Source organism: Barbus barbus (assembly GCF_936440315.1).
Source record: "Barbus barbus genome assembly, chromosome: 13".
NCBI lineage: Eukaryota > Metazoa > Chordata > Actinopteri > Cypriniformes > Cyprinidae > Barbus > Barbus barbus.
This window is the reverse complement of record NC_136741.1, coordinates 2,046,828-2,066,517: the sequence shown is the minus strand read 5'-3', so window position 1 is coordinate 2,066,517 and position 19,690 is coordinate 2,046,828. Positions and strand designations below refer to the sequence as shown.

At 37.3% G+C, this 19,690-nt stretch overlaps 1 protein-coding gene across 2 annotated transcripts in view; it reads right to left on the bottom strand.

Moving 5' to 3' along the window:
• Positions 1-529: 529 nt before the first annotated feature.
• LOC306879148 (pleckstrin homology domain-containing family G member 4B-like) overlaps positions 530-19,690 on the bottom strand; it is a 35,550-nt gene continuing 16,389 nt past the window's right edge. Inside the window, exons 4-23 of one of the 2 annotated variants that reach the window (XM_079431897.1) lie at positions 18,717-18,890; positions 17,289-17,412; positions 16,112-16,205; positions 15,837-15,923; positions 15,088-15,204; positions 14,231-14,326; positions 13,256-13,404; positions 12,748-12,886; positions 11,342-11,464; positions 10,930-11,124; positions 8,654-9,729; positions 8,140-8,389; positions 7,117-7,206; positions 5,941-6,171; positions 4,101-4,271; positions 3,840-4,017; positions 2,336-2,452; positions 2,046-2,261; positions 979-1,184; positions 530-850 (exon numbers count right to left, since the gene is read on the bottom strand). In XM_079431897.1, coding sequence (XP_079288023.1) covers positions 809-850; positions 979-1,184; positions 2,046-2,261; positions 2,336-2,452; positions 3,840-4,017; positions 4,101-4,271; positions 5,941-6,171; positions 7,117-7,206; positions 8,140-8,389; positions 8,654-9,729; positions 10,930-11,124; positions 11,342-11,464; positions 12,748-12,886; positions 13,256-13,404; positions 14,231-14,326; positions 15,088-15,204; positions 15,837-15,923; positions 16,112-16,205; positions 17,289-17,412; positions 18,717-18,890 — 3,875 coding nt within the window. In that variant the 3' untranslated portion in view covers positions 530-808. The remainder of the gene's footprint in view (positions 851-978; positions 1,185-2,045; positions 2,262-2,335; positions 2,453-3,839; positions 4,018-4,100; positions 4,272-5,940; positions 6,172-7,116; positions 7,207-8,139; positions 8,390-8,653; positions 9,730-10,929; positions 11,125-11,341; positions 11,465-12,747; positions 12,887-13,255; positions 13,405-14,230; positions 14,327-15,087; positions 15,205-15,836; positions 15,924-16,111; positions 16,206-17,288; positions 17,413-18,716; positions 18,891-19,690) is intronic. The other variant, XM_079431898.1, reaches the window with a different exon arrangement.

Here is a 19,690-nt window from a genome sequence, read left to right as displayed (position 1 = left end):
AACCACTTTAAGTGCTATATAGCACAAGTGCTACAGCACCTTTGTCAAATGGATGTAGAACAATAAGAGGAACCTCATTATCTTCCTTATTTTAAATATGTTACTCCACTCTTTTTTTTTACTATAATGGCAAAAGCTTTTCTGAGGTCAAAAAGTCTTGTGTGGGGGCCCTGGAATATGTCCTTATAGGGGGCAAAAAGTAGAGAACCACGCAATCTTCAGGAAATACATGGTACTGTGTTTTAAAGTGTTTTAAGTCCTTTCCTCAACTAAAGGAAGAGACTAAGAAAGAGTTAGAGAACCTTTAAAGAACTATACAGGGGCTTAATGGGTTCTTTGTGTGGCATGGTTCTGAAGAACCAGTTTTTTTGGTGTGTAAATATAATGAACATTTCCACATTCATTCAAAGTTTACAGAATAAGTTTGATTCTTTTTACAAAGCAATTCATTTAAAATCATTCCACTGAGAATTGAATTATTTCTTGCAGACCAGTGACTTTATGACAATTCATCAGTTGTTATTTTTTTCCAAGCAATTTTATTAAAAGATTACACCGCTGTTTGTTTATCACCTGTGCAATAAGGCTAAGTAGATACAGAAATACAAAAAAAAAAGATTTTGTAGGATTTTAAGATTTAAAAGTTACAGTAGTTCCATGAACTAATGTTACACACTCACACTGAAATAAATAAATAAAATAAACTTTATTTTAGAGTTTCACAGGACTGATAGGTATAAAAGGTAAAAAGGATGGGCCTGATAACATAAAAGCATGAAGCTATTACAGTATAAACATACATGATGGGCTAAACTTCAGTTGACTTTCCTGTGATGCTTGTCCCTTGAACCTGTAAAGAACAAAGAGAGTAAATTAAAATATAAATATGCAGAATATTCCTGAAAATGTGTCAAATTGTAATGCACAATGTTGAAATTTCATAAATAATATCAAAACAGATAAATCTGCATGCCGTACTGTAGTGCATGAATGGTCGCTGGTTTGGCCTGGTGGGTTAGTGGGTTTCACGCTGCATTCGTGGCTGTGGGAACACGCTTTTTTCACACCAATGACAGGCGCCTCAGATTGGGTGTGTTCACAGTCTCCACCAATCACAGACGAGCAGCTGTGACCAGAACTGCTGAAGCAACTAACACTTTCTTCTGAGGACACCGAACTCTCCACTGAAACACAACACATTAAAACATCATATTAGCAACATATATTGCAAATCTGGCAGAACATTAAAATATGAATCATTCCAAAAAGTATAAAAAACATGGGCGGTAAAAATGGTAGTCAACAAGAAATGACGCTTGCTAATTCCATAATCGATGCATTCATGATTGAAACAGAATAAGAAAGGACAAATGCAGGGCGCGACTCAAATTTATGTAATTACCAAATATGACTTTAATTTGTATTTACATTAAAAATTAAAAATGTACATTAAATTTCATTCAAAGCAAAGTTTGAAAAAAAAAATTTCACTGCTTTTACACTTTCTTATTACAAAACATGGTCATTTTAATTCCATAATCTGACATATTTCCAAGTGAACGTTATTGTTTTCCGGTACACTCAAAAAAGAAAATGCTGGGTTAAATAAAACCCAGTGCGGGGTAAATATTTGACAGAACACATGCGTTGTTTTCAACCAATAGTTGGGTTAAATGTTTAACCCAACCGCTGGTTCTAAACAACTCAATCACTGGATTCGTCCATATTTTACCCAGCACTGGGTTTTAATTTAACCCAGCATTTTTTAGAGTGTACACATATCTAAACAATTTTCTTTCTTTCTTTCTTTCTTTCTTTCTTTCTTTCCTTCTTTCTTGCAGTGCATGTGGAGAGGCTAAAGATGGTTTTAAAAAAAGCTAATTATCAGAACTAATTATTAGATTAACAAAAACATGAACTGATGAAACATTCAAAATAAGACCAGAAAATGTATTAAGAAATAAGGTACATTTTAAATTGCACTTCTATTGATCACAGATTGCATGCGTTATTTTGTGTAGACAACATTGTGAAGAAGGACATACCCAGTGTACTTTGGTTTACGCTCTCCTGGTCTAAATCATCTTCCTCCAGGATCCCTGAGGTGCCGTGGACGTACCGGACAACATCTCCTCCGCTAGGACCGATCAGATGACCCACAGGAGACGTGGATCCCCACCCTGAGGAGGACGAATGGCTTCCAGAGGATGAAGTACAACTGGCCGAGCCGATAGAATTCAACCGGAGGACAGGAATCCCACCTACGATATTATATACAGTTAAATAAAATCGATCTCTCAGGCTACCCAACGTTTAACCATGACAGGTGCTTCACCTCGTCCTGTGGGAGAGCAGTTGATGGCTCGGTCATTGATGGCCATCTCACTGGGCTGGATATCCATGAAGGGTTTATGACCGATTCCCATGAACACCCTCTCCTGCATACGGATCTCTGAGTGAAGATCAGCAAACAAACAAGCTGGGGTTGTTAATAATATATGGTCTATGAAAAGGAACAAGAGGGTGGCTAGCTGCTCACTGAACCCAATACAGACTAAAAAAGTCTACAAAAACATTGCAATTTTATTTTCTAAATTGCATCGTGCAAAAAGTGAATAGTGCATGCAAGTTCAAATTTAATGGACATGAGCAATGCTTAATGCGCACATCTACAAGAGTGCAACCAATTCTAAGGAAAATTACTGCTGTTAATCATCTATGGGACGCATCAAATGGGAGGACTATTATTGGGAAATTCGTGTGGAGGCTGTGAGCAGTGAGAGTGATGAATAAATGCATGCAGCTGTGTATGGGAGGTGAGCTTCTGTCGTTCATCTTTCACTCCTTATCACATTTCTCAACATACAAGATCACGTTTCAGCAGTTCTGTAGGCTTCATTAACTTAAGCACATTCACATTTCTGATTGTCAGTGAAGTGCTGTGGTTTCAAGGTTTTAACTAAATATAAAGAGTGGATTGCAGCAATAATTGCATCAAATCATGGCTTAACAGTAAACATACAGTAGATAAACTTCAAAACTTTTTTTACGATTTAAATCTCAGTTAGGGATTTAATTTTAACTTGCACCTGAAGAGGTCTGAATTTCCAAAAAGCCAGCAATTTTTCAATGAATTCACAGAGAATAAGAGATCAAATCTAATCACAGGTTAATTTTTTAATCATTCATTTGCTTTCAAAAGGCTTGTTTTCAACATATTTCGAAGAATATTAGCAACTGAACAGTGGCTGGTCCCCATTGACTTCCATAATATACGGGGGGGGGGGGGGGGGGGGGGGGTTCTTCAAAATATATTTCCAAAATAAATTTGGTAAACACTTTAGGTTAGGGAACATATTCATTATTAACTAAGAGCTTTCCCTCAATAAACTCCACATTACTGTTTATTGGTAGTAAGGTAGTTGTTGTAGTTGTTAAAAATAATATAATAATAATAAAAATAGTTGTTAAGTTGTTAAGTAGTTGCAGGTATAGGGTAGAGTTAAGGGATCTATAATATGGTCATGCAGAATAAGGCATTAATATATGTTTTAGAAGTACTAATAAACAGCAAATATGCTATTAATATGCATGCTAATAAGCAACTACTAAATAGTGAATAGTGTTTCCATAATCTAAAGTGTTACCAGAAATTTGTACACGTTTGGAACAACTTATGGGTGAACTATCCCTTTAAGCAATGCAATAACCTGAATTGAAAAAAATCCTAGATCAAGAAACTAGATTAGCTCTAAATGCTCCTAAATTTAATTTACACCATAATCATAATTCATGTTTATCAAGACAAAAGCGAATTGAATATATTACTGTGTGCTCACCTCTGTTGTGGACGGCTTGTTCCCACAGGATCCTCTCCAGGTCTGTGGTCCAGTTCTCCTTCACTTCTCGACTCGGTGCTTGAAGGACGTATGTGTCCTGAGACTTCCTCCTTCGAAACCAGATCTCAAAACACAGCCCGCTGTCACCAGAATTATGGGTCATACCGATGTCTGAAGTCTGCGAGAGCACAGAAAGCAAACGTGAATGAGAAAGTCGTCTATATTTTGAGCTGTTCACTGATGCATCATGCAGTGGTTTACCTTGAAGGATTGTTTGTAGATGTACGTGTCATTCCCAACATCGGTTCTGCGCGTCTTGCTGAAGAGTATGAGATCTTGGAAGAGAAAGATGTGACGGTAGCATTTCTTCTTCCTGAAGGTCAACAGGAACTCGTCCTGACGGATCAGCTGGCCCTGTTCCTTCAGATTCACCTGCACACACACGGGAACAAAACAAAATTAATGCTTTTATATCAATCAATTGCTTTTGCATTCAAATTATTTTTTTCAGTGTCTTTTAACAATAAAATCAGTGTCTTTTAATCAAAACATTATCAAGGTTGGATCGAGAGACTTGCATTCACCTTCAAAACCTTTTAGATCTATACTACTGGTCAAAACTGTTTTCAACATTGATAATAATCAGAAATGTTTCTTGTTATTAAAAATTGTAAAGCTATTTGTTTTTACAATTTTTTGTTTTTTGTTCTAATAAATGCAGCCTTGTTGAGCAGAAGAGACTTCATTCAACTTTTGATAGTTAGAGTATAACATTACTTTAAACACATCCATCATCAGCACTCATGTTGGGTTTTCAGGAGGAGATTGATGTGCAGACAGATGGGGAGGAAAGTGAAGCGTAGGTAGCTGCTCGAAAAAGTTACCTGAGACACAGATCATTTTGAACGAGAGGAGCAGACAGAACCGAGAGTGATCCTGAAGAACTGCAGTGAATGAGTCATAGATAAGATGAAGAGCATGTCTAAACCTTCAAGGTTTCAGAGTTTCCCGTTACATAAGAGTACAGTAACTCGAGTGTCTCAGCACACACTGAGCTGATGTGCAGGAGAAGTTAGTTCACTGTTCCTTTTAAAAGCTTGCCGTCTGAAAATAAATGCATGAAATATGAAGGTATTTATCTTTCTAATTACAGACGGTATGTGATGTGGGCAAAACTCACCTACATCTCACGCCTGACCATCCTGTTCTACAAAAATATCTCGATTTCAGTCGCATTCAGTTTGCAGACAAATATGTTTTGCCTTATCATGCAAAACAACATATCATAGATTTATAAGTAAGCACAAACTTAAGTAAACACTTCATATTCTGAAGACATTATGGTGATGATTACCTGTGCAAGACGATGGGTTGTTTTATTGGATTTTAGTGTTACTATGCAGTTGCTAAGGTGTTTTGGTGTTTTACAGGCTACAAAGACCAGCCCTTAAATCTGTGATATTCTGTTTTCTGTAGATATGACTCAGGTCCCTCCTTCAAGTTTAATACATCATCTCAAATCACTTACCCTCAGTGTGTGCAATAATGACACTTGCCATGACATGCTTTTCTAAATTACAGGGTTGAAGAAATTTGGATAGTTCTGTATAGTGAAATGCATTTGGGGTTTTCTGAGATGTTGTAATATCGTCTCTCGCACTCCAGTGTTATTTTGATATTATGTGTATAGTATTATATTATTTATTGATATTGTAATTAATATTCTTTTATATATTTTCATTTTAATTTTAGTTGAAGTATTGGTAATTTTCTATATTATCTCTATTCAACTATAATTTATAAAGCTGAATTTATTTTATTAATAAATTAGTTAATGACTTAGTATTTGAAAGTATTTTCAAACTAGTTTATCATATTAAATAAAAAGTAAATTATAAAAAATGAGTAATTTTAGTACTTCAACTTAATTATTTCAGGTGGTTGCCAAGGCAACATTTATATATAAGTAATTTTAAAATATTGCAATTAGTTGGCAACATTTCTTTTTTTTTTTTTAAATCTAACATTTATATTTTACTTTATTTCAGCGTTATTTTAATGACTGAAACTGTTATTATTTTTGGTAAACGCTAACACTCACATCACAGTCCTGAATGTCGTCCATGGCGAGCAGGTTGTTGCCGTGGCGGAGCTGGAACTGGATGATGTTCAGCGCGGTCTGTATCTCGAGCCGCTCGTGTCCCGCGTGCGCTCCGGTCTCACACTCAAGCAGCATGTCCTGCAGCAGCATTCCGTATTTACTGATGCGCTGCACCGGCTTCAGCAGATATGAGGATAGATCCATCTTATCACCCAGCAGCTGCTGCTTCTGCTGCAATTCACATATCATAACTACAATTAACAAACAAGTACAGCATCAGAGGTTTCACACTCAAAACACTCTCAACCGATTCATTTGATGCTGAATGCAAAGATCTGTCTAAAGAGTACATTTTATGTGTCATCTCATTTGTTTATTGATAACTTGAGGTTACTCCACCCTCAATACCACGACTGAGGTGCCCTTGAGCAAGGCACCGAACCCCCAACTGCTCCCCGGGCGCTGCAGCATGGCTGCCCACTGCTCCGGGTGTGTGTTCACGGTGTGTGTGTGTGTGTGTGTGCATTTGTTCACTACTCACTTCTGTGTGTGTGCACTTGGATGGGTTAAACGCAGAGCACCAATTTCGAGTATGGGTCACCATACTTGACAATACGTCACGACTTTACTTTACTTTACTTTACTTTTGAGATAACAATGAGATTTTTATAGAAATATATCATCAATGCTGTTATGACTTTTTTGCAAGGTCCGTCTGGAAAAGCGCCCACTGTTTATGACAGAGTTGATTTATTTTGGCAGGTTTTTCGTGTTGAAATATGCTAATCGTCATGCCACTCATTTCAAGTAGAATCAAATTTCTGCCGAATGAAAGCTTTATCCCGAGGCCACGGATTTCCAAGAGAATGACCTCAACATTTCCCAACGTGGCCGAGATCAGGCCTGTTCCAGTGCGTGTTTGCCCAGTACTTTACTTTTTATCAGATGTGTGAAATATCGCATTACCAGATAAACTATTTCATAATCTTCGTTTCTGATCTCTTCTGAGGGGAATTTTTTCCCCTATTATTTCGCAAGCTTTAACAGAAAGGAGCTGGGTTTTTATATATCTAAAGTTGTGCCACGTAAATGTATTTATACATTGAAATTCTACTGAATACTAACGAAATTACCTTAAAATATGATTTTTGGATGACTTATGGAGGAAGATCTCACCTTAAAGAACTCTCTCCCGTGATCGATGAGCAGTCTTTCAGAGCGAGGCTTGTTCTTGCTGTATAATGCGTACAGGCCAAAGTTTTCTTTCTGAATTTGAGAGATACAATGTTAGAATCACTGGTGCAAACAAGTGGACTTTTTTTTGCATGTGCATTTCTGTGAAGGTATTTAAAGTGTATCTCTTACTACATGAGACACAGACATGACACACAATAATCTCAAACACGATATATCTATATATAAATATATCACATTTGGAGGATTTTGACAACAGGATATTGGCAACAAACACATTTTCCCATAAATTCAGTCCATGTATTTTACTTCACGTATTTTATTTCATTTTTTTGTAACATTCATTATTCCCTAATGCTGGATGCAACTAAAAACATTACAAATATAACAAACAATTATGTTTAAATACCTTGCAATTTAAATAATAATTTTTTTTAGCATTACAGTTATGAAAATGCACATGAAAAAAATGCATTAAAGTAATATATAAGAAATTTCAGATTCTGTTTTGCATCCGAAACATTTCACTTTAGTTTTTTTTTTTTTGTAATATGCATTATTCCCAATGATGAACTCGTATAAGTACCTTGCATTTTAAATATATAAAATAATAAATGTATCTTTTTTTTGCATTACAGTAATACATTTTTGTTTTTCTTTTTTTGGCATTAATTTTGCCAAATTTTGTCATGAAAATAATGTAAACAATGCAGTGCAAACTAATATTAATGTTCCTAAATTTATGTTATCCTAAAAATGAGAAATATCTAGGCTTCATTTTCTTTATGCAGAATATAATTTTATGTCTTACTAATAATTGTGGAGTGAAATGTGACCTGCTTTTGTTTTTGAGTTTCTTTCATTATAAGTGTATTCGTTTCTGGGTTCATTAAAGCTGCATTAATGGGTTTCTATAAAATAAAAGTTCTTTGTAGCGCTTTAAGAGGCTCTCTGGTATCAGGCTGGAAACTGCGAGTGTGCAGATGTCTTGCTCGGAGCGCTCACGTGTTTCAGGAAGCAGCGTCCGACGCAGAAGGGCTCCTTCAGACACAGCTCCAGCTCCTGAAGGAAGTGATGCTGGTGAAAGTCTCGCAGCTTCTCCAGGTTCCCAAAGATGCTTCCTCTCTGTCCCCGCAGGTCCTGAGGCACGTTGGGACGCTCCAGCTCCGGGATGTAGTTCTCCACCACATACCCCAGTGCTCTCACATACTCTCTCTCCGTCTGAAGCAGCTCCTCCATGATGCGCTGGAGTTTACTGTCAGCAGACAAACAAAAACATAATGCATCCCGCGCTGCTCTGTCTGACATGATCCCTGTTCTCTTCTACAATACTGACTTTATTAACAGTTACTAAAAATTAAAGGTGCTTCATCTGATTTTCCGTTGGTTTAGAACGTGATGTGTGCCAACCAAAATATCAGATTATTAATAGATGAACGTGTCTGGCTCTGTATCTTCACTTTACGATTCTTCATAACTCTCATTAAAGCAATGTTGCATGACATGTGGTTTGACTCACAGTACAGTGCTGCTGTGATCCAGCATGCGGTCAGGCCTGGAGACGGACTCGTCCTGTGTTTGGACTGGAGTATCTGAGCGTGTCGCTGGTGAAATCAAGCTCTGCTCGTCAGATTTGGTGTCACTGCTGAACTTCTCATTGATGTCGCTTTGGCTCAGTCCAGAAGCGCTAGAACAGAAGCTGTCCTGGTGAGACAGTTTAGAGCTCTGGCCATCCCATGATGCTCTGCTTGAGTCACTCTCTTGACCGGAAGATGCACATATCTGGACTTTGTGCTTGACTGCAGTTTTGCAAACAGAAACATGATAGTTGGTGATTGGCAGACAAGAGCCTTCGCTTCGAGAGCGGACCAGGGCTGTATAATGTGCAGAGTGGTTGACCCTAGTGACCCGGCCTGACTTTCTCAGATCACTGTCGCTGTGAGAGTATATGCAAAGACACTTCCTTAATGGTATCGTCGGGTCATTGTGTAATGAGGAAACTTTGCTTCTGCTTTGGTGGAAATGTTGACCTCTTCCTTCCTCTTTTGGCTTGAATGACTGTTGAAGATGCAGTTCCTCGTGTGTGTTTTGGGTCATTATCGGGTCAGAGTTTGAAGACGGTGATGTTTCTCTCCTCACAGGCTCACAGTGAAGGTGGAACTGCGTCATTGTCTCATTATCACCTTGTCCAACAAGACTATTTCGAGTCTCAGTACGACCGCCAGCAGGGTCATTTTGGTCATTTTGTCCAAGGCTAGTTGTAATTACGCTCAGGGTCGGCCCTTTTAAGCGTGTCTCCGCCGCGCTGTCCTTTTGAGGTGATCCCAGAGGCGTTTGATTTCTATAAGAGGCCTGCAGTATTTCGGTGAGCCGCTGTCTGATGTCTCGGCATTGAGCCCAGACCGCATTCCACATCCATATCCCGTCCGGGTGCCTCTCCAGCAGCGCCGAGCTCTTGTCCTGAAAGTGCTGGGGCGAGAAGTCTTTGAAACGCTCCTCAAAAGCCTTCAGTGTGCTCAAGCAGGCACACACGGGAGAGTTTGTGCTCTGTATGTGCTCTAAATACTCCATACACTCTTTGACAAGAGATGAGGCCTGGAAAACAGAGAAGGCCATTAAATAGTGTTTGTGTGTGTATAACTTATACATTAAAAATAATATTATATTATTAGTTTATGATTTTTTATGTTTTAATAAGAAGTCTCTTCTGCTCATTTATTCGATTAAAAATACAGGAAAAATCAGTAATAATGTGAAATATCTTAAAATAAATGTTCTATTTGAATATATTATAAAATGTAATTTATTCCTGTGATCAAAGCTGAATTTTCAGTAGCCATCAATTCCACTTTGCATCATAGGAATGAATTATTTTTTATAATACGTATATATTCAAATAGAAAGAATATTTAACAAAATTATTGTTATTATTCCAAACTTTTTGCAATAGTGTATATTAATTTAGACTATATTAAATAATTATGTGGTAATGATTATTTTCATTTAAACTTAAATATATAATAAATATGAAATGTTTGGATAATCCAGCAAATTAAATACTTTTTTATTATTTTCTGTTTCTCTTAAACCTAGTGGATGCAAAACAAAATAGATTAGATAGAAATTAATGAGAAATTGATATGAGACACATCTGCATCTTCAGATTATGATTTTATCATTCAAACTTGTAAATAATGTAAGCTGTCCTTTCAATCTAACCAACTGCGATGGCGTTTTTTCTCTCTCTAATTGATTAAACAATTACTTTCACTCTATAAAGTCCCACACCACAATTGTTGACTAATAATTTGTAATGACTTTTCCAATTTGCTTTCCAGTTGTTTGTGATAATTACACAAGGATTTATTCAAAATGATATCTTAAAATAATTTTGATTCTGACTGATTCATCATTCATTCATCATCAATCATTTATGAGTACTTTTGACTGATTCATTGAAAATAATTCATTTGCAAATCAAAAATCTCTAGGGTTTGCAAGCAAGTTGTATTTTACCCAAGAGTAATATTATACCAATCACATATTATTGATCTGCACAATTAGAAATGTGTTCATTAGCTACAAATTCCATTAATTTTAAGATTTTTTAAGGCCTGGAGAACTGTGGGAACCCTTGCTAATTACTCCAATAGATTGTCTTTGTAAGTCTTTCAGTAATTGCCTCTTGCTGAATACCTTGTTTCACAAATAAATATATTGCAGAAGTAAAACGGCTTGCTAATGTTTCACGTTGACTTGAATAGGGCAGTTAATTGTCCGTGTTTGTTGACGAACCTCTTCACAGAAACGATAGAGATTGACAGATATCTCCAGCTCAGATTTACGTTCCTCAGCTTTCAAGAGAAACCTGGTCATGTTGGTTTTGAAAGTGGTGGCGTTACAATGAAAAGCCTCGGTTTCAGGATAATGTGTTCCTTTGCTTTTCCTCTCCGCCTCTTTTATCAACAACATCCCTTTTTCTTTTTTCTCCTAGAAAAAAAAGAACATGCACACATTATGCAATACCTCAAATATGTCTGAAATTTCATAAATCTTCATTTCTTATCATTATTTAAGACTAAGTCCCATTTTCATTATCTTAAAAACTATTAACCACAATCTAACTAGTTTGATAAGATTCAGGCTTTCATATTATGGCCCATTCATCTAGTTCTATATATTTGAGTAAATGTCAAGGATTTGTTACCTTTGCTTGTATAAGAACAGACTGAACATCTTGGAGTCTCTGCTCTATTTTCAGCAGAGTTTTCTCTGTGTCATCTTTGTCTTTCTGCCATGACTGCTCCTCTGCATCGCACCATTTTTGGATCTGTGAACAACATAAACAACAATTAATTATACACAAGAATCAAAAGAGCTGAATTTATGGTATTTATGCTCCCAGAAGACACTTCAACAGCTGTGGGACTCTTAATATACTGCTGACTCCACCAGACTTCTTCAAGGACATCTGTGCTACAATGATGATCAGCACAGAAAACAGTTTTCATTCATTCCTTAGTTTACATAAAATGATAACACTTTACAGTAAGGCTCCATTTGTTAACATTATTCACAGTTCACAGTTCAATGCAGTGTTTTATCGAGTGAAAAGTTCAATCTCCTGTTGTTTCTCACATTAAAATCCAGCCACATATTTTGGCTTGTAAATGGTGCTTGATCTGTGCATATTTCTCTCCTGATTCAGACCAGACGACTTGGATTTAGATTTGTTTCCTACAAACTTTGATTACTTGTGGATTATTGTGATGTTTTTTTCAGCTGTTTGGACTCTCGTTCTGACGGCACCCATTCACTGCAGAGCATCCATTGCTGAGGAAATCATTTCTCAAAATCTGATATAGAAACAAACTCATCTACATTTTGGATGGCCTGAGGGTGAGCACATTTTCAGCAAATTGTCCTTTTTGGGTGAAATATTCCTTTAATGTATGAACTAATGTTAACAAATGAGACCCTATTATAAAGTGTTACAAATAAATGACAAATTCATGGTTACTGAATGGGACTATGCACTTTGAGAGTTTAAAAGCTTGTATTTTTGTTAAAACACTAACATGAATTATTCATTATTTTTGGATCTAGTTAATACACAACGCATAGTAGATCATGCCACAGTTACTATAGTTCCCATCTTTAAATGGTTATGGTTGGATATAACATAATTAAGTTCTACTCGTTTAAATGGTGCAATTTAACATTTAGTGCCTATTTTCATTATATGTGCCTTACCACTTTGTTTTGTAACTTAGAGCCAAAGTTATTTTCTGTGGTAAATTGTGCTACAAATGCAGTCGCACCACAACATTTCTTCATAACCTGCTTACAACAGCATGTCTATCCACAAAGCAAGACTTTTCAGACATTTCTCAAAACATTATCTTCCAACAGAGAAATTATGATCACTTTATTTAGCACGGTGATGTTATGTTTTACAGTGAAGGTTGAGACTGTCTGCCCTTCTAACGCTGGCTGATTATTCTCCACGGCACAATGTTTGTCTTGTGCTATTTTCAGCTCTGAAGCACTTTCTGTGGGATGCGCTCATTATCTGTCATGAACACGCATTCAGTGATGGGATGTAATGCATACTGTGCTGAGCGAGTCTTCTGCTTCTCTCAAAAGAAGAACATGTTCGAAATGTTGCAGTGACTGGTTGGATTTTATCACTAGCGTGTGAACAGCCTCTTCCACCTGGTTATACAGACACGTCACAGACTCCAGAGAGTCCCTGCAGGAGACAGAAAAGACACATAGAAGTGTTGTGTGCTCTCAACACCTGCACAAAACATGCTAATGTACTGTAAATTTAACATGTTTTGTAGTTTTTAATTCATTTATTGTAAATATTGAGTAGTACAGACTAGTGAAAATCCATAAATTCTCTACATACTGGTCATGCTTTTCCAGTTTGTGTTTCATATTATTTATGGTTGCTCCAGTGGAGCTCACTGTGTGTATAAAGGCTCTTGCTGTTGGGAAAATAGGATTAACTGGGACCCAGCAGCTGTCCAAACATCATGGACGCAGCTGAGCTCTAATCATGATCAAATGTGACTAAACTGAGCCTGCTGAGGTTCAGACATACTGAGGGATATACCTGAAGTCTTCAGACTGAGCAAATCGAGACTCTTCCTTCCTCATCCTGGCGAGAATAGACCCGCCTTCTCTTTGGAGGGCGACCAATCGTGTGTCTTCAAGCACCATCTTCATGGACCTCCTCTGCTCTTGGATGCAGGACTGGACATCCTGAACAATTACCAAATGATTTAGTTAATTTGGGAGCAGCATTCCTCAACAGGTCAAATTAAATAAATTAGTTACACACAACATTATACATAAATTTTACGGACATTTCTGTAATCTCTAAAATTCAATTCAATGAAGTGTAAAATTCAAAATAGTAAAACACCTGTTAAAAACTCATACAGAAAAATTCATTCAAATAATACAGTATATGGTGCCCTATTTTTACAGATTTATTTTAGTAGTAGTAATAATAGTATATTGAACATATCTGATTGTTTGACACTACAAAAACATACCAAATGTGCCTTTAAATATAATATAACTGTACAATAACAAATTGTTTTAGAGATTTTGTTTTTATTTACTGATATTGGTATTGATGTTTTTGATATTGATAATTTATTGATATTTAATTTTGCATGTAAATATCACCTATTTTCCACATTTACCGTCACCTAACGCTCACTTAAAGGTAATTTTAAAAAACTCTAATTACTTAATAACACTGTTAAACATAATCTTAAAATTAATGTTCCTTTTTCATACAGTACATTATTACATTTGATTCTTATATTCATTTGTGGCAATTAAAATGATTGATTGCAGTGTTTGATTTTTCTTTTATTTAGACAAAATTGCATCAGATTTTAATATCAGACATATCTCAGTTTTCTGACATAATATGAAAATAATTACTGGTTTATTGTATCGGTTCAAATTTAAATATCAGTGCATCTATAGCTGTTATGTTAAAAGAAATGTGATACAAAATGTGTACGGTATTCCTGGAAATGTTCATAAATTAGCATGCAGAATCCAAAGTTACCTTTGCGGTCTCTGTGTTTTTAACATCGATTCTCCTGATTGCTGTCTGCAGTAATGAAGATGCTGCTTGTAGGTCGAGTTGAAAGAGAGAAAGTTTCTGAAAGACACATGCAAAACACACGTTAGATAATCATTTACATACTGTGATAGAAGGGCGTCTGCTGATTATTCAAGCACAAACCTAAAGCATGTGGCCAGCAGACAGACAGCTGAAGGTAGCTGCTAGTCATCAAGATTTTGTTTTGTATTGTTTATAATCAATTCACATAATATTAGGAAAAGTCAGGTTGTTACATATGTAAGTTAAAGCGCTATTGGGCTCTCAGGCCTCAAATAGACAAAGTTGACTTGCATCTGTTTACAAGTGTTTTAACAGCTGCTGACTGATGGTTTGAGAGAACTGATTACACAATAACACGTTCTTACTACAAAAACAAATAAAAATGTTTAGTAAGCGGTATGACAACATCACTGACTGCAAATGTGCTGTTTTTTTGGTGCATCATTTATTCTGCGGGCTTTTGCTCAATTACTTACAGAAGAGAGTGAGTGAGAGAGAGAGAGGACAGGAAACAATGAATGGACTCAAAGCATCAGTGCAAGCGCATTAACCACATCGCTGACACAAAAAAAGTGATTTTAATCATTGAAATGTCCAGCCACACTCCCACTGGAGCACCTCGAAGTTGCAAGAACTGCAAATAATGATAAAACAACACATGATGGCCAAAATTCTACATTTTATATTTGTCTGGATCTACAAATTTTACATTAAGACTGTCTGTATTCACTGAAAAGGTAAAGATATCAGTCAGAAGGCAGCATTACTGGGTGTTTTTGTGATTGCTCTTCTCGCACCTGGTGAAACTGTAGCCAGTCTTCATGACTGTAAGGGAAGGATCCACCAAGGTCAGAGGTCAACTGCTGTCCATCAACTGTCTTATGAAGAGCTTTTAGTGACGTGACAACATCTATCTGAAAGAAAAGATCATGTACTTTAACATACTGTACTGCACATGTGTGAGAGACCCAAACATTAGTAAAAAAAAATTAATATTTTTAAGAAGTCTCTTCTGCTCACAGAGGATGCATTCTTTTGAGCATATTACAGTTTAAAATATTATAATTTTATATTTGGATATATTTTAAAATGTAATGTATTCCCTGCTGTATTTTCAGCATCATTACTCCAGTCTTCAGTGTCACATGATCTTCAGAAATCAATATAAGATTCTGATTTGCTGCTCAAGAAACATTTCTGATTATTATCAATGTCGTGCTGATTCATATTTTTGTGGAAAGCATGATACATTTGATGTTTTAGGATTGTTTGATTAATAGAAAGAACAAAAGAACAGCATTTTAAATGATTAATTGAATGCATCCTTGCTTTTAAAAAAATGTGAAAGCAGCTATAAAATGGCAAAGGAGTTCATCTGCGGAATAGTAAGAGGTATATCAGCCTACAAACCCCAGATCAACACCCAGAGCTGAAGGCATGTGTGTCTGAACTCAGAGAGAGCAGACTTTAGGTGTTAATTAAAAGGTAGCAGGTTTCCATGAAGGCGTAATTGCAGGGCACGAGTGTGTTTGGGAGTGTTAATTACCTGTAGACCAGGATGTTTTTCCGGTCGAGGATTTGCATCTTTATCAACAAGCATCAAGATACTGTGCACTGCATGAAGGGCCTGCTCCTGTATAACACACACATTCATCAGACACATAGGTCAGTGTGTGAAACATGCAGAAACAATGACTGCAATTGCACTCTTGACTGCCGCCTACCGGACAACTTCATTTCTAGATTGTGTGCATAAAGGATGTGTTCAGATGTTGATGCTGGAAGTTGGTGGTGATGATTGTTTTCTAGGCAGATTCTCACCTGAACAATGAGCAGTGATTTGTAGAACACAGAGGGCAGAGGGCACTTCCTGCTGTCAATCACTACGGTCAGTCCCAGCTCTCTGGCCTCCATCCTATAAAAACATACATCAGTAAGTAAAGCCATATTTGGTATAGCATATTAAATTTGTACAGCTTCCAGAAGAATGAAATATCCATCAATGCTGTCAAAACAACAGCCATCAAAACAGATTTTAATTCTTGACAGACAGTAAATTCAGTGTATAAATTATAGAAATAAATTGGCATCAACATTTGAATCTATTCTTAAAGCATGTGGATTTATCAGTGCTTGTAAATAGGATGGCAGTTTTATATATAATGTCAGCTCAGTGACAGTGAGGAAACATAAATAGCTATATACTGTAATATATACAATGTAGCTTTATAAAATATAAGGAATAATCATCCCGAACACCCTTTTTGAAGTGAAGTGACATACTGCCTATGGTGACCCATACTCGGAATTCGTGCTCTGCATTTAACCCATCCAACGTGCACACACACAGCAGTGAACACACACACACACACACACACACAGCAGTGAACACACACACACCGTGAACACACACCCGGAGCAGTGGGCAGCCATTTATGCTGCGGCGCCGGGGAGCAGTTGGGGGTTCGGTGCCTTGCTCAAGGGCACCTCAGTCGTGGTATTGAGGGTGGAGAGAGCGCTGGACATTCACTCCCCCCACCTACAATCCCTGCCGGCCCGAGACTCGAACCCACAACCTTTGCATTACGAGTCTAGGCCACGACTTCCCTTTTTGGGTTTATGTTGGGATAATAACTGGCTGACTGTACATTATTCCCCTTATTAAGGCTACTCACCAAATAAATAAGTACGTGGATATGAAATATTGATGTGTGTTTAAATTAGCTGTATTATTATTATTATTATTAAGGAAAATAAGAAAAAACCTCCTTCATAATGTACTGTCAATACAAAACAATTGTCTTGCACTAGCATGGTTCTAAAATGAAAATTAATTAATATATAGCCTATGATATATATTTCTTAATTCAGATTTAGGCACATGCATGCCTGATAGGCTAATGAGGCCGTTTCAGATCGCTCTGTATTTGGGCTGCTACTCCATGTCTTTTACTGCCCTCTTGTGGTGAATGAGGAGATTGGTTTCTCTGTTTGGTACCTGGGAATGGAGTGCAGGTAGAGCAACAGTCTGCAGAACTCATGAGGAGAAAGCTGAGAGGACGCCCAGCCTTTCCTGCCCCCGTAGACCTCAACCACAGCCCGGCCAGCTCTGTCACGACTGCCTGGTATTGGTAAGAGAACATGCAGTATTGAGTTGAAACAACACGATTTAACAGAATGACCATATTTGCTGTGCATGTGTGCAATAGCTTTGTCATTTTAGCAACAAACATGACAGAGTTTATTCGTGACGAAAAAGTCGTCGTGACGTATTGTCAAGTATGGTGACCCATACTCGAAATTGGTGCACACCCGTGAACACACACCTGGAGCAGTGGGCAGCCATTTATGCTGCGGCACCCGGGGAGCAGTTGGGGGTTCGGTGTCTTGCTCAAGGGCACCTCAGTCGTGGTATTGAGGGTGGAGAGAGCGCTGGACATTCACTCCCCCCACCTACAATCCCTGCCGGCCGGGGACTCGAACCCGCAACCTTTCGATTACGAGTCCAATTCTCTAACCATTAGGCCACGACTTCCCCAATTTTAAGAGCTAAAGCAGATAATTCACTATTGTCTGGAGAAAACACTCAGAAAAGTTGTGCATTTTCTGTATTGGGATTGCACGTGGCTGCATGCTAACCGCTACAATATAGAGGCTTGTCAAAACTGTCAGGCCTCAAAAACTGTCAAGAGGAGTGTCAGAACTTTTCTTGTTTACTGCTATCAGAAATTACATTTGATGCATTTAGCTGTATCTAGAGTGGAATGTGCAACATGTGCATATAGAAAGGTAAAAGCAAGTAGTCATTTAGAAGGTAATATTGGTAAAAGTAACTTATAGGTTCAGACCCCCTGAAGCAATCTGGGTGTTAAAGGAATACTTTACTCGAATAATAATGAAATATAATTATTTTTGTCTTTTTTGTGATCATGATGTACTTTTCTTGTCACCTTAACATAACATTAGTTGTTTTTCTCATAGTTTCTTGTAATGTTATATGTAAATAAAAAAAGCTGCATATTTACTCACCATTTCCCTGGTCAAAGTAAAAACAAATTTACAGGTTGTGTGTTACTGTATATTTCAAGTCTTCTGAAGTCATAAAATATTTTTCTTATGTGAGAGCCGACTTAAATTCAGTTATTAGTCACTGATGATTCTCCTTGTATTGAATTAATCAATGGTACTACTACTTTTGGTTTTTCAAACACATTTACTGTATCGTGTCATCAGAAGATGTATGGACTGTTTTTATTTTGTTTTTGTTGATGAAAAAGAGTAAATGTGACACTTAAATTTTTTGAGTGAACAATTCTTGCTCAAGGGAACAGTTGTTTATATATTAGTCTTTGCATGGATCAGTCCTAGCCCTGAACTTTAAACACAACACATAAATTCACAATTAAAAATGGATTAGGAGGCATACCCGGTAGACAGATAATGCCTAGCTGGAGAAGGCTCTTGATTGTGGAGTCCTGGGAAAGAAGAGTTGCCTGAACTCCATTCTCAGGCTGGCCAGTCAAGAGCTGACCAGCGTCTGGTTTCTGGATTTCTACTCCATTAACAGCTGGAGTTCCAGCCTTTCCAGATGAGTAGACTTCTTAGAAAGATGGGAAATTACATTTATTTTCAACATTGGTAGATATGCCAACACAAAAGATGGTGATTAAAAAAACTAATTCTGCTTTTTCTTAACTTAGGCCTATTGCCTGAGTGAAAAGATTTGTGCCACAGCTAGATGGAGCTATTGATCTCTCCTTTCATTTTTGGGGGTCGGGGGAATGCCTTGTAAACTAAATCCATCCACCTCCTCTTCCCATTTACAAAGACATTTAACAGCTTCCCCATAAAACGGGGGGGTGGTGGGTGGGTGTAGTTATTTCTGTTCCCATCTCTTTGCTCTTCTTGGTCCTCATGAATGCTTTCATTCTGTTCTGCTAAAGAAAGAAATCAGAAGAAGGACCACAGAAATTTCCATGAGGAACACTGTGCACGCTCCTGACCTTTGGCCAGTGTCACATTGCACTCTTTTAAGATGACCTTACAGAAGGGTATATTTTCTCCTCAGCAATTGACCAGGGTCAAGGTCGTCTGTAAATCAGTTGATATGGCGGGCGGCAACTAGATGTGGCCTCATAGTAGTTTCATTTTTGTACAAGCAACCGTTCATATCAGTCATGTATGAACTTGCTTTTCATTTAAGGATAAAGATCTAAAAAAACAGCATGTAGGCCAGATGTCATGTTGCTTCAGATGTTCATTTGACATCAAAGTGAGATGTGGGGTAATGGCTGTATGCAATTAGTTGACACACACAGCAAGGAACCACAGAAAATTATTGTTAGAATATTTCTTTATTTGCTTCTTCTAAATGTCTGTAACAAATCAGAAGCAGAAGTC